General features: G+C 53.0%; 2 protein-coding genes across 2 annotated transcripts; both read left to right on the top strand.

Annotated features, from left to right (window-relative positions):
• Positions 1–5,710, top strand: ZIC2 (Zic family member 2). The gene is made up of 3 exons (XM_064143829.1): positions 1–1,843; positions 3,733–3,896; positions 4,089–5,710. The coding sequence occupies exons 1-3, from the start codon at positions 841–843 to the stop codon at positions 4,347–4,349; spliced, it is 1,428 nt and encodes a 475-aa protein (XP_063999899.1). The 5' UTR covers positions 1–840; the 3' UTR covers positions 4,350–5,710.
• Positions 5,711–7,433: 1,723 nt separating this feature from the next.
• Positions 7,434–12,688, top strand: LOC135175175 (uncharacterized). Its single transcript, XM_064142942.1, has 6 exons — positions 7,434–7,551; positions 7,792–8,165; positions 9,187–9,253; positions 9,336–10,209; positions 11,105–11,315; positions 12,665–12,688. The coding sequence occupies exons 1-6, from the start codon at positions 7,434–7,436 to the stop codon at positions 12,686–12,688; spliced, it is 1,668 nt and encodes a 555-aa protein (XP_063999012.1).
• Positions 12,689–13,793: the final 1,105 nt, after the last annotated feature.

Raw genomic sequence — 13,793 nt, 5'->3', positions numbered from 1 at the left:
AGCAGCGCCCACCGAAATAAACAGAAGAGCGAGACAGAGTGAGGACGCGGGCGGAGCGAGGCTGCAACTCCACCAGCCCGACCGTGCCGCTCCGGCTCCGGCGCTCCGCGGCCCCTTCCCGCCCCCTGCCTCCCCTCCCTCCCCTCCCCACCCCCACCACCGCCCTTATTGTTTTTAATCCGCCTCCGGCACCCCCCCTCCCCCCTCTCCCCTCTCCACGCCCCTCCGCGGAGGCGGCGCGGGGCACCCCCCGGGTCCCTTCGCTCCGTGGGAACCTGCGGCTGCAAGTTTTTCTCCGTGAGAGACACCGCTAATGCCCGGCGGAGGATAAAACGAGAGCAGGGGCCCGGGGGTGACGAGGGGCCCGAGGCGGCGGGGAGGGCCGCGGCCCACGCGGGTAGCGGCGCGGAGCAGGGCGGGCTGGCATCCCGGTGGCGGCGGAGGGGGTGGCGGTGGCGGTGTGTTTGTGTATGAGTGTGAGTGTGTGCGTGCCGCAGGGAACGGCCAGGCGAGCTTTGCCCCCCCCCCCTCCCCGTCCCCAGCCCCGTCCCTCCCCTGCTCCCCCTCCCCTCCCCTGCCCGCCCCCGCCTCAGCTCCTTTAATACACTTTGGTTCTCCGCTCGCCTTTGGACTCTGCTCTGCCTGGCTCCGGATACGGCTCCGGCGGCGGCGGCTGCGGGTCGGTGCGGGCGCGGGCGGCGGCGGGGGGACGCGACGACTGCCGGGGGGAATCGGCGCGGAGCGGCGGCGGCAGCCCCGCGCCGTGCCGGGCGGGCGACAGCAGCCCGGCAGCGGTAGCGGGGTGGCGACAGCGGCGGCGTCCCTGGAGTGGAGCGGACCATGCTGCTGGACGCCGGCCCGCAGTTCCCGGCCCTCGGCGTGGGCACCTTCGCCCGGCATCACCACTCGGCCGCGGCGGAGATGCAGGACCGAGAGCTGAGCCTGGCAGCACAGAACAGCTTCGTGGACTCGGCGGCGGCGCACATGGGCGCCTTCAAGCTCAACGCCGGCGCCCACGACCTCTCCCCCGGGCAGAGCTCGGCGTTCACCTCGCAGGCGCCCGGCTACCCCGCCGCCGCCCTCGGGCCCCACGCCGCCCACGTCGGCTCCTACTCCGGGGCACCGTTCAACTCCACCCGGGACTTCTTGTTTCGCAGCCGTGGCTTCGGGGACTCGTCGCCGGCCGGCGGGCAGCACGGCATCTTCGGCCCTGCGGCCGGCAGCCTGCACCATCCGCACACGGACGCTCAGAGCCACCTCCTCTTTCCAGGCATCCACGACCAGCACGGCCCCCACGCGTCTCAAAACGTCCTCAACGGGCAGATGCGCCTGGGCTTGCCGGGGGAAGTGTTCGCCCGGTCGGATCAGTATCGCCAGGTCTCCAGTCCCAGGACTGACCCGTATTCGGCGGCTCAGCTGCACAACCAGTATGGCCCCATGAATATGAATATGGGCATGAACATGGCAGCCCATCACCACCATCACCCAGGTGCCTTTTTCCGCTACATGCGACAGCAGTGCATCAAGCAAGAGCTTATCTGCAAATGGATCGACCCTGAGCAGCTGAACAACCCCAAAAAAAGTTGCAATAAAACTTTCAGCACCATGCACGAGTTGGTCACCCACGTCTCGGTGGAGCATGTTGGGGGACCCGAGCAAAGCAACCATGTCTGCTACTGGGAGGAGTGTCCCCGGGAAGGCAAGCCCTTCAAAGCGAAATACAAACTGGTCAATCATATTCGAGTGCACACAGGAGAGAAACCCTTCCCCTGTCCCTTCCCCGGCTGTGGAAAAGTTTTCGCCAGATCAGAAAACCTCAAAATTCACAAAAGGACGCACACAGGTAATTCGGCTTTCTTTCGACAGATTTCTCCCCTCTGCCTGTACATATATATATATAATATATATGTGTGTATGTACATTATATACATAAACAGGTCAATACTCAGACAGATGTAAAATAATGAGAGTGACAGAATAAGGATGATCCCATTTAGAAATTCTTTTCCCGCTGCGTTTAGTTTGGTTTCCTCCTCAGCATCCTCTCTCAACACCACCCCCCCCACCCCCCCCCGCCTCCCCTTTCCCAGATTTCGGAAAGGTATTTTTACTGAATTCTTTTAATTCAGTGGGTTGAGCAATGTAGGTTCTTGCCGAGTCTCGGCGGGGTCTTTCCACAGAAATGCACAATACATCGCAAAGTAAATTCTGCCGTCCTGCTAAAAGACGTGAAGAAATGTATATGTGTATGCGCACACACACATATATAAACATGAAACGCCCTATACATTTGCAATGCATGTAAATTCAGCGCTTGGGAAAGTGGCCTTCATATACGAATGCCGACAGAAAACAATTCCGTGCAAAATCCGCCATTAGTAAAAAAATCCCCTTGGAAGTGGCAAAATGTCTCTTTCTGGGAATGCTTTCCATTAAGTTTAAATGGTGTGAGCAAGGCAATAAAATTTTCTCATTCCATCTGAAAAAGAAAAAAAGAAGAAAGAAATAAAGTGTTTTTAAAGTCTCACTCGGGGTGAATTAAGGTGCTTTTGCAACAGTTTATTAAAATTAAGTAATAGGGAATAGTGAATTTGAGGCTTGGAAACTTCCACCCCAATCAGGTGGAATAAGAGCAAAGGAGACCAAGCTTTCCCCCGTGGAAAAATAGCCAGAGCCGGAGTGTAACAAAAATATTCGCATCCTCTCGCCTCATCTATTATTCATTTACTACTCCTACCGACTCGAACCGTGCCAGACTATTTCATAAAAGACAGCCAAATATTTTAGCGACTTCCACTCCAAATATTTACCCGGAGAAAGGCTAAAAATCTCGAGGCCTATTGTTTTCTCAAGTGTGAAGCCCGATGTGAGGTGCCAGACGAGTTTTAACAAGGTTTAAAATTTGAGAAATGTATTTGCATGAGACGCCCGCACTGAAGTCATTGTGTCTGAGCGGATGTCTTTAAGAAACAATTTAGGTGCTAATGGAATTTAACGTTAAATGCTTCCCCCCATCGCCTTCCAAAGGAGGGGTGATGTGAAGTTCTCACCTCCAAATTACTCCCTTGCATTTGGAGTCCTGGCAGCAGGGCGAGAAGGATCTCTATGAAAATTAAATGAAGTATTTTACAGACGTTTAGTTTTCCCAGTGGATGTGCGTTTATCTCGAATATCCACACACGAAACAATCCGCTCGGCCTTAAATCTGCCGGTAATGGTTTCCAGTTTAACAGGATATCGGATTTGGTACCGAAGCGAAACGGCTGCATGTCTGTCTCTCTCTCTTTTTTTTTTTTTTTCCCCTTTTAAATCGCAGTTCTTTTTTTCCCCCTTTTTTTCCTTTCTCTTTTTTTTTTTTTTTTTTTTTTTTTCCCCGGGGCTGGCTCTGTGTCGGCACCAGTTGAAATCAAACGGCGCAGGATGCCCGGGGTCGGAGGTGCCCGAGATGTGTGTGTGTTTGGTGGGAAAACTAGGCGGGGGCCGGACTCCGTCTTGTTGTAGGACAACGTGGAAGCGGCACGTGTACCGAAATTGCGGGGGCCGGGGCAAAATCGGCCTCTTGCTTTAGCAAGCTGCTGGGAGAAGCGACAGGAATTGAAGAGTTGAGAAAGGAGTGAGAGAAGGGAGGGAGGGGAAGCCCGAGGGAGTCGAGTACTGGGCTGCCTGAGGACTGCGCGGACTTTGCGCGGGAGCAGTCGCTCTCATTCCGGCTGCTTGGCCGCTCTCTTTCAGGGGAGAAGCCCTTTCAGTGCGAGTTTGAAGGCTGCGATCGGCGCTTCGCCAACAGCAGCGACCGCAAGAAGCACATGCACGTCCACACCTCGGACAAGCCCTACCTGTGTAAGATGTGCGACAAGTCCTACACCCACCCCAGCTCCCTGCGGAAGCACATGAAGGTACCCGGCCCCGCAACCGGCGGCGGGAGGCGGGAGGGCGGCCGTTCCGCACCGGGCGCCCCATCGGGGCAGCGGGCGGCGGGCGCGGGGCCTGGGGGCGGCGGGCCGTGCCGGCGGCGGGGGGAGCGCCCAGGGGGCGGCGGCGGCCTCCTCGTCCCCCTTCCACCCGGCCGTGTTGCCTTTGCCCCCCAGGTGCACGAGTCGTCCCCGCAAGGCTCCGAATCCTCCCCAGCCGCCAGCTCCGGCTACGAGTCCTCCACCCCCCCGGGGCTGGTGTCCCCCAGCGCCGAGTCGCAGAGCACCAGCAACCTTTCCCCGGCTGCGGCGGCAGCGGCGGCGGCAGCGGCGGCAGCAGTGTCCGCCGTGCACCGGGGAGGCGGCAGTGGCAGCGGCGGAGGCGGTGGCGGCGGCCACAGCAGCCTCTCCTCCAACTTCAACGAGTGGTACGTGTAGGGCCCCGCCAGACTGCTCTGCACGGCCCCACCGTGCCCTCTGCTCTCCTCCCGCCCCAGAGGCGGTGGCAGCGGCGGGCAGGAGGGAGCGAATCCGCCGGAGATGCGCCAGGAGGTGACACGGCACCCACTGGCAGTGACATGACGACCGAGCAGGATGGGGACGGGTTTCTTTATCTTCCCACACCCCACCTGCCTTCGGGTCTTTTTTTTTGTTGTTGTTGTTGTTGGAATTTTTTCCTTTCGTTTCTTTCCGATAACATTTTGAACAAGAAAAAAAAAAAAAATCTATAAAAGTATGTCCTGACAATGTAAGAGAAGGAGTAAATAAACAGAGGAATGGAAAGAGAAGAGAGAAGGGTGGAAAGACGAGCCTATATGCCATCAACACACCACCCAGCAAAACTCTTCCCAAGCCAACGGAAAGAAACTCTCTCTAGAGCCTTCAGACAAAAGATCAGAGACTCAAACCCCTCTGGCCCTGCGCCTGCTGGTCCGGAGCAGTCAGCAGCCTCCTGCCCCACGAACTGTGTACATAGCGGCCCTCTCCTTCCTCTGGTGAGGTGGGAAACAAAGTTTTCCTGGATTCTTGGTGTATAGAAGTTTGTCCCTTTTGTAAACCGCGGATTGGTTCTTTTCTTTCTTATTCTTCTTTTTTATTGTTTTTGGTCCTTTTTTTTTTTTTTTGTGGGGGCGGGTGTCTTTCTTTTTTCCTCTTCTTCCCTGAGAAAGTGATGGACTTGTTTTCTTTTCTCCCATTCCCCCTCCTTGCCTCCCTCTCTCCTAATTTTTTTAGTTCACTCCTTATAAAAAAAGTAACGTGGAAGAAAAAATGGTTTCTTTTGTAATTGTGATATCTTGAATATTGTGTTCCTTTTTAAGAGGCAACTTGATTGTAAACTGCATTTCAACTATAGACTGGGGGAGAAATACCGTGCCAAAGTCTCCATTCTGTTACAGACACACACACGAACAACGCTTGTGAATGTATTTTTTTCTGTTAGCTGGGTTTACATGTGATGTTTTAGTGCTTTTGCAAGTTCAATTTGTTAGTTCCTGTTCAGAAGATTGTGAGAAAAAAAAAAAAATAAACGTCGTGCCGTTAGCTTTTCTGTAATAACACCCTTCCTCCTGTAAATACCTGTTACCATATTTATCCATTTGTAATTAAATTATGGTATTAACTTGCTACAGAGGAAACAGTATTTATAAAGAATGTTTCTTAACTATAAATATGTACAATTGTGAGCATAAACTGTTTCAGATTTTTTATTTGAAGGTTTTAAGTGGTTTCATCATTTCTTGTGATATGTTTTGAGAGTAATGCATACAGAAATATAATAAAACGTGTTGAAACTGCAAGAGGTGTTTCTTTTCTATGACATACGCTCTCTGAAACCTGAACTAACACAGGTGAGGGGCTGAGCCACAGCTACAAAACAAATGTTTTTAAAGAATCCACTGTGTTCTGAAACACGAAGATCTCTTGCAGATGGGCTCCTCGTCACAGAACAAAACAGAACTAAAATAAATTGGAAATTCCCTGTGCTAAACAAGAAGGCTGAGGACTTTAATCTTCCCCAAATGGCTTACAAGGTGGGATTTCCTTTACGAAGGCTTTACATGACAAGAGTGTAACTACCTTCTACTTCTGTCATACGTGGGCTCATCCCTCTTTCCCGAAGCGTGTGTGCCTTGGGAAGCTCGTAGCCTCAGCAGGGTGACAAGGCGGGAGGAAGGTAGAACGGCGATGGCCAGGCACTGAGCAGAGCAGCTTTGTGCCGTCAGTACTGTCCTGCATCTCCCGTATTTTCGATAACCTACACCCAGCACTGGAGAGGACAAAGTGGCGATGCCCGAGAGGTAATTCGTCCCTTCGAGGTATTGAGGTATTTTACCTCCCTTCCCCTCTCTCTTTCTTTTTATTTGTTTGTTTCTCTTTCTTTGTCTTTTGTTTGTTTTCGATATTTTTTATTGGTTTGTTGGTAGCATTTTTTAAGCCCAGGGAGAAGTTGGAGTTTTAAGATGAACGGGGGATCGAGAACTGCTGGGCTATGCCTTTCCCGGGACGCCGTCGGGGTGCGACTGGCGGAACTGCCCCTTTGGGGCCGGCGGCCAGCGGGGCTCCGAGCAGAATCTGCAGTACTGGGGCACCAGAGGCGCGTGTTAGAGCACTCGGGAGATTGTGTTAAAATCTCAGCCTTGCCAAGCCACCGAAATGTGCCCCTGCGAGGAGGCAGTGCTGTGAGCCAGGCTCCGAGCGCCCTGTGGTGGCTGCACTGCCTTCAGCGGCAGTTTGTGCAGAGAGAGACCTTTGCTCCTCACACTCGGCCGACCCCATCACCGCCTCCTGGGCCAGTTGTTGCTTTGTTTTTTTCGGGCTTTGTTCTCTGTTCTAATATCAATAGAGGTGTCCCGAGTCTGTAAGGAGAAGATATGTGGAAAGATGAGGGTACGCAAGGCCTTGATCACTTCTGGAGAGAGATGAGGGTTGCCTATACTAAGGGGGAGGAGGGAGGGAAAGACCCCCTAGTCCTGCCACTGCCAGAGAACTTTACATACGGAGTGGAGACGGAGCGTCCTCTGCGGCCGCGCCCTTTCCAGCGCGGCCATCCCCGCGTACACGGCACGCTCCCCGTGTAATCAAACGGCTGTTAAAACCTAATTTATGATCGGCAATAATATTACGAAAAAGAAATTATTACAATCATTGGCATATGCCGCTTGCCCCTTGGAGACATCCGTGGGAAATGCAGCTGCGAGGATCCTCTTTGTCCTGCCGGCCTTCTTGCAGCCGGGAAGCCAAACGGAGGTCCTGCTTGAGAGCCCGGTGTGTGCTGTCAATCTCTGCTAGCCGCGGGCTGTCCAGATCTCTTCTCGGGCCCGGGGGCGCACGGGCAGCCCTGCCCATGGGCGACGAATCCCTCTCCGGGGTTCAGCCGCCTACTCCCACCCTAGTGGGCTCTGTCCCGGCCGGCGAGAAGGGCACCTGAGTTGAACTCCCTCTTTCCCTCCCTTTGGAGACTTTCTGGCTTCGTGAGACACTCAGATTCGATATTCTATTCCTCGATATCCGATAGCGGGAATGAGTAGAGGAGACAGGCAATCCCCCGGCCCAAGCGCAGGTCGTGTGGAAGCAGGATCAACTCCGCTCCCTCCGGGCAGGAAGGCTTCTTCGGCAGGCCCGGGAAAGGGCTCGCAGAGTCTGTGGCCATGAACAAGGCTCCCCCCCCCCCGTCCTCCCTGGGCTGGCCCTGAACTTGACCCTAGCCTTGGAGCATCCAGCCCTCAGCTCCTCTCCGCTCGCCTCCCCCAGGCCCTGACCCTGGCCCGGCCCTGCCACGCTTAAGGGAGAGCGGTAATTCATCGGGTTCAGGAGTTGATTTTGTTGTTGATGTTGTTGTTTTGGTTTGGGGTTTTTTTTGTTTGTTTTGGGGGGGTAGGGAAGCCAAGACACGCCTCGCAATTTTGTGCGCGGGTGGCCCGGCCACAGGGACCCTTCGCGACCCCGGAGTCCTCCTCCATCGCTCTCCTGCCCTCTCCCCTTCCTCCACCTCGTTCCCGTCACCTCTATTCCTACACCTTCAGCTCTCCCTTTGTCTCCGCACTGAGCCTAATATTTCCAAGCCTCCCTACTCCGGCTCTGAAGGCAACCTGGGTGACCGCAGGTCACCGCAGGGTGACTGGAGACTCCTTCGGCACCTACGACCCTCCCCCAACCTTCACACCCAGCCACACTGGGCAGCGTGCCTTGGCCACACCGACGACGCTGCCCCGACGGCTCCGGGTCCCTCTGGCCTCTAGGTCCCCACAGCCGGTGGGGAGTGGGGGACATAGCACTGCCTTTCTACTGAAACCCTGTTCCAGGCTTCAGAAGCCTCACTCGGCCAATTCTCTTCCAACGGTGTGAATCTCATTTTTTCGTGAAAACCAGTGTGGAATGGCGGTTTTAGTTTTTAGTAGTAGTAGTAATGACAACATTATGTTCTAACTTTGTTTGGAGAGCCTCGATTTCCCTGGGAAATGCTTTCTTCTCATGCGCCCCACCCACCCCACAAAAAAATTAAAAAAAAAAAACAAAAAAAAAAACAAAAAAAAAAAAAAGGAAAAAAGCTTGTCCGTCCGTAAAACAAGCTGTGCTGTGCCACACGCTCTCTGAAATAGTGATAGGGCTCTACTCTGCTTGTACCTGCCCCCGCTGCTCGTAGCTAATCAAACTCTCTTCTGCACCTGGTTTAGCTGCTATGGTGTCTTTGTATGACAGGCGGTGGTGGTGGCAAAAAAAACCCAGCAAACCCAAAGCAAACCAACCTCCCACCAAACAGAGATGACAACAGTCCAAACCGAAATAAAATAAAATAAATAAAATGAAATACGTCAGCTCTCTCCAGAACGCCGAGCGCGCAGCGGCCGCCGAGATCGGAGGTATCGATGCAGCCGGGCAAGAGGCTGCCCCTGCCTAGCTGAGCCCCTGCCTCGGGCTGCCGGGGGGTAGCAGCCTAGGATGCTCTCGGCTCTGGCCAGACCTTCCCCAACCCCTAACAGCCTTTTAAGTTTCCCCTTTGTTTTCAGAAATTCGAACACTTTTCCTGCCGCTACGAAGGCATAACAGACTCCTCTAAACCTCTCCCTAGCCACGCGTGCACGCTCGACGTGCTCTCGGGCACAGAGAGGTATGTGTATTTTCATCTCCATGAATGATTGGGCTTTGTGTTGGTGTTTTTTAATCTCGTGGTTAGTTTTTTTCCTCTCTATCTCTTTTAATCCCCCCCTCCTTCCTTTCCTTCCGTCTTTTTTGTTGTTGTTTTTATTCTTTCCCCCCTCTTCCCTGGATCCAGACGACCGAGGAAGGGAGCCGCATTTCACCAGCAGAGCAAGCAAAAAACTATTGTCCCACCCTGCAGGGTACGGTGTCCCTCTTCCTCGCAAAGTGCAATTCCTTCCCAGTGCTTTGGAGTTTCTCTTTTTTATTTTTTTTCCCGATCAGGCTGGAAGGTTTCTCTGCTTTTAATGCTTGGGGGAAAAGAAGAGAAGAGAAAAGAGGAGAAGACCGGAGGAGGGAGGACCTTCGCCAGAGGTTTCATGTCTTTATTTAATAACACTTCAAAGTGGCTGTCCCATTGCTGTCCCGAGGAGAGGAAGCGCCGCGCCAGATGCACCGCCGGTGCCACTTCCTCGCAGAGCAGGAAACACGAGCAGGTTCCTCGCGTCCCTCGTCCGTGGCCCCGAGAGCTTTTCGGAGACGCCGGAGGGAGGACCCGGCGGGGCTGCGCGGCGGTATCCGGCGCGGAGAGAGCTCTTCTAGGACTGCCCCACGCGCGGCAGCCAGCTGTGGCGTCCCGTAGGAGAAAGTACGCTCGACTGGTGTTAAAAATAAAAGAACGGGCCTCTGAAGCATGGAGATGGGGGTGGGAAGTAACTCAAGCGCCAATAAGTGACGGAGCGAGTGTTTTACACGCGCAGCACCACCGCTCCTCGCAGAGGGCTGGGGGCGGCCGTAGACTCGGCTGTGGGGAACCGGGATGTCCTGCCCGGAGCAGGCAGACTGGCTGCCGCGGGACCGAGCCGCCCCGACACCGCCCAGTGGGGCTCCGCCGGCCGCAGGTGTCGTGGGGTTACACGCCGAGCCTCGGACGCGACCGGCTACACACAGACCTGGGGACCTGGGGGCAGCTGTTCGGCCCAGTCAGTCCTGAACAGCGAAGGAGCTCGACTAGGTCCGACCTGCCAGCCCATATCTGCCGCGGAGACCTCTGGGCGGACGAGGTCTGTGCGTGTGTGCGCGCCCGTGTGCGTGGGTACGGTCTGGATTTCGAGATAAAGCAGTCTGAGGAAAAGAAAAAAAAAAGGGGGGAAAAAAGGCAGTTCTCCTTACAATTAAAAAAAAAAAAAAAAACAAAACCAAAACCAAAACAAAACCCCAAACCAACCAAACCCAAAACATTTCCTTCTTCCTATCACACTAATGCCTCTGCGTGGGCAAACAGCTCTTCTCCTTTGATTCTTAGTCACAGCCCCTAGATTAAATACCGGTTTTAATGAGAGCCAGGCCTGTGGCCGCATTAGGTGATGATAGTTATGAAGACGATGTGACCTATTTTGATGAAGATGATCTGACCTGTAGGGAGAGAGGGAAAAGTCAGCCACATGCAGTGGCCAGATTTCTGCTCGTCCCCAGCACATGCTGCTACAATATTGATCCGCGGAGAAAGATAAACATAAAAGCTAGACCTTGTGTCCAGAATACTAATGAAGGTGGCTCTCACATTTTAATTGTTGTTGACTTCTTAGTTCCACTCTAAACATTTGCTGACTTCTGTAGGGCGATTTCCCCACCAGATTTATCTTGCCTTGTTTTATTTTGCCTAATATTGTCCTGCCTTTTTTTTTTTTTTTTTTTTTTTTTTTTTTTTGGTTTGTTTCTTTTGCAATCGTCGAACGTTTCCCCCGTTAGAAATCTTTCCAGCAAGTTACTTTCCCCAGCAGTAAAGGATCAACCCCCAGAAAGCCACCGCCTGCGTCTCGTTTCCATGACACGGCTCAGAGAAGGCGACCGCTGCTGAAAACAGGGAAATGTCTTCTGAAAGGCAGTTTCTCGACCTGGGATCCACCTTTCCGATTTCTGCTTCATTACTCGCTCCATTCCTTCGCAGCATAGCTCTGCAGATGACACCGGAGTTGCGTTTTTTCCCCTCCTCTTCTCCTGGATCGTGCGGCAAAATCAGCGGCTAAGGGGAGAGTGCGCTCTCTTCAAAGCGCCCCCAGTTACCCCACTGTTCCCACATTAGATACACCTACGGCAGGCAAGAAGAGATTGGAAAATGCGGCTATCTCGGGAAGGGAGGCATTACAGAAGCGTCTTCCCCTCGTCCATGCAGAGCACCCTGTCCGGGTGGGTGAGGAAGGCTCTTTCGAGGGTTCTCCTGCGGTGGTGGGCGATGGCTCACTGCCTCGGCTGTCTGTTGCAGTAAATAAAAAAAAAACTAATCCCCCTCTAGATGGTCAAAATTAGATGTAAATCTGGGACAGCAGTCAGTGAAACAACTATCCTGAAACGCGCGTTTCAAGTTTCTGCTGCTTCGCGGACTGCGTAGGTGAAGCGCCGTAGACCGTAGAAGGGCAATTAACTGTATCAGGCTGACATTTAAGAGGACGAGGAAAATATTAAACTCCTAATTCTCCGTCATTACAAATAATTTTAATTAAGAGAATTTCTATAATAGTTTTTTCCTCCCTTGCACTTCCCAGTCTATTTTTTAACTCCTGATTGATTTACTACGTAAGTAATTTTAGAGGATACAGTTTACAGCTTGAGTTATTAGACTGAACACCTCTGGCTGACACCACAACACCTTTTTTTTTTTTTCCCTCTGCCTGCAGCTGTGAGTCACAACCCCATTTTCATACCAAACTGCTGCACATTCCTTTGCAAGGTAGACTTCCTTCTTGCAAAGATCAAACATGAGCCAGTCAAGGTATTTGTTTTAAAATACAAGAAAATGAAAACTAAATATCTACTCAAAAGAAAAACAAATGTATAATTTCTTCCCTTGCTATCCGTCCCACTAAAAAAAAAAAAAAAAAATCGAATAAAATTAGGACGGAATGGCGTAGACCACTTCAATAAAATAACAGAGTGACAAAACCAAACCAGTTGACTTTGACTGGAAGAGGAAAGGATCCTTCTGTTTGCTGTTATTTATTTATGTATTATTGTGGCTGTGGTTTTAATTATATGTGGAAACGTCAGGCCAAGATGCTGTAACCGTAGCCTCCCTTTAGCACACTTTTCCTATTTGTTTAGTGCCAGCGCTACAAGGCTAGAACATGCATCATAAGGAAAATGGTTTCAATATTCTGTTTAGGAGCTTACAACAGGGAATCCCGGAATTACAGGAAAACCTGCAGGCCTGCTCCGTGGAGGTGCCCGGCAGGACCAAGCCTATTTCGTGCTCCTCGGCAGGTTTCGGGTGCAGGGAGGGAGCAGGAGGCGGGGAGGGAGTTACGGGAGGGAGACATGTCTGGAGTAATTTCTACCCAGCAGAATCCTCCTTGCTGTTCTGAAGCACAGACACTGGGGCGTTTTTTAATTTTGAGCAGGATCGAGGTAGATTTAATTTCTGCTTTTCCCAGTAACCAACTGCCTACTTCTCCAGTGATTCCCTTTAGGTTTAAGAGGAAGGCTTTGCTACACATTTTTCGTTTCTCTCCTCCCTTTCCCCCCCCTCTCCTCCTCCCCCCTCCCCCCCCCCCCCTTTTTTTTTTCCTGGGGGAGGGTACCCTGTTGCCCATCATCTCCTCCCACTCCTTCGCCAGTTTTTGCCCATGTCCTCGGAATGACGGATGAGGAAGAGAGAACGGGACATATCTGCCCACATTTGTTTACCTTTGGTATGCATAAGGAAGAAAAACAAATAAATAAAGAAAAATTTAAAAATAAATGAATGAAAGAAAAAAAAAAGCGAAGGATCGTTCTCTTCAGGAAACAGACCAAATAATTCCTTCACTCGCCCCCACAAATCATCTCCATCCCAAGCTGCTCCAAGGCGCTGAGGGAAGCGGGCGGCGAGCCTTCACCGCGGCGGGAGGGCAGCAGGACTAGTGCCTGCCAAGGAGAGGCATGGCGCGTCCCTCTGTGTCCGCTGGGCTCAGACCCTTGGGACAAAGGCTCTCTGACCGCTTGCCGTCGCGGCCCGACGTGAGCTCAAAAGTGAAAGCTTTCCCCTTGAGAGAGCTCTGCCGTGCCGGTGGGAATGGCAGCTGCTCGGATCTAGTGTCTGCTCGCACCTGCCCCAGCCCTGCCCGACGTACGGTTCTTGGACAAACTGTACTTGCTAAGGCGGGGAGCTGTGGCTTTCTCCCTCCAAATACAACGCGGGGCGAGGTTTTCATTTTCACTTTTTAAATAAGATTTCGAGACATGGTTCAGACAGCGAAGAAATCCAGTGAGATCATTCCGGCTAGGGGATTGCCGGAGACGCCCGGAGGCAAGTCTCCCGGTGCAGTGTGTGCGGAAACCCTAGGGAGTCTGCCCGCTGCCCTGGGTTTAGAGAGCAATGCCGCCGCAAACCCCGACGGGTCGTGCATCCTAGCGCCCCGATCCTCTGATCACAGGGGCCCACCTGGCCCCACAATCACCGGCCACCTCCTCAGCCTCTTCTTTGCACTCCCGTCAGGGGTCAGACTCCACGCACACAGATACAGACACACATACAACAGCGGCACGGGTGGCCCGGAGAATTGGGGGTATCTGCAGCAGATGGGCTGTCTGTCCGAGGGAGTGGGCCCAGATCCTACCCTCCCTGTTTCACTCGGCCCTTGCCTTTCCTTTAGTGTTTTTGCAATAAACTGGCGCGACATCTCCACGTCTCTCCTTGCCAGAGTGCTTCGTGCGTACCGAAATGGCAGGGATGCGGTGAGGGACCGCCCGATCCGGTCGGTTGTA

The sequence above is a fragment of the Pogoniulus pusillus genome, chromosome 5 (genome assembly GCF_015220805.1).
Source record: "Pogoniulus pusillus isolate bPogPus1 chromosome 5, bPogPus1.pri, whole genome shotgun sequence".
Taxonomy (NCBI): Eukaryota; Metazoa; Chordata; class Aves; order Piciformes; family Lybiidae; genus Pogoniulus; species Pogoniulus pusillus.
The sequence above is the reverse complement of the archived record's forward strand: the minus strand, read 5'-3'. Positions and strand labels throughout refer to the sequence as shown.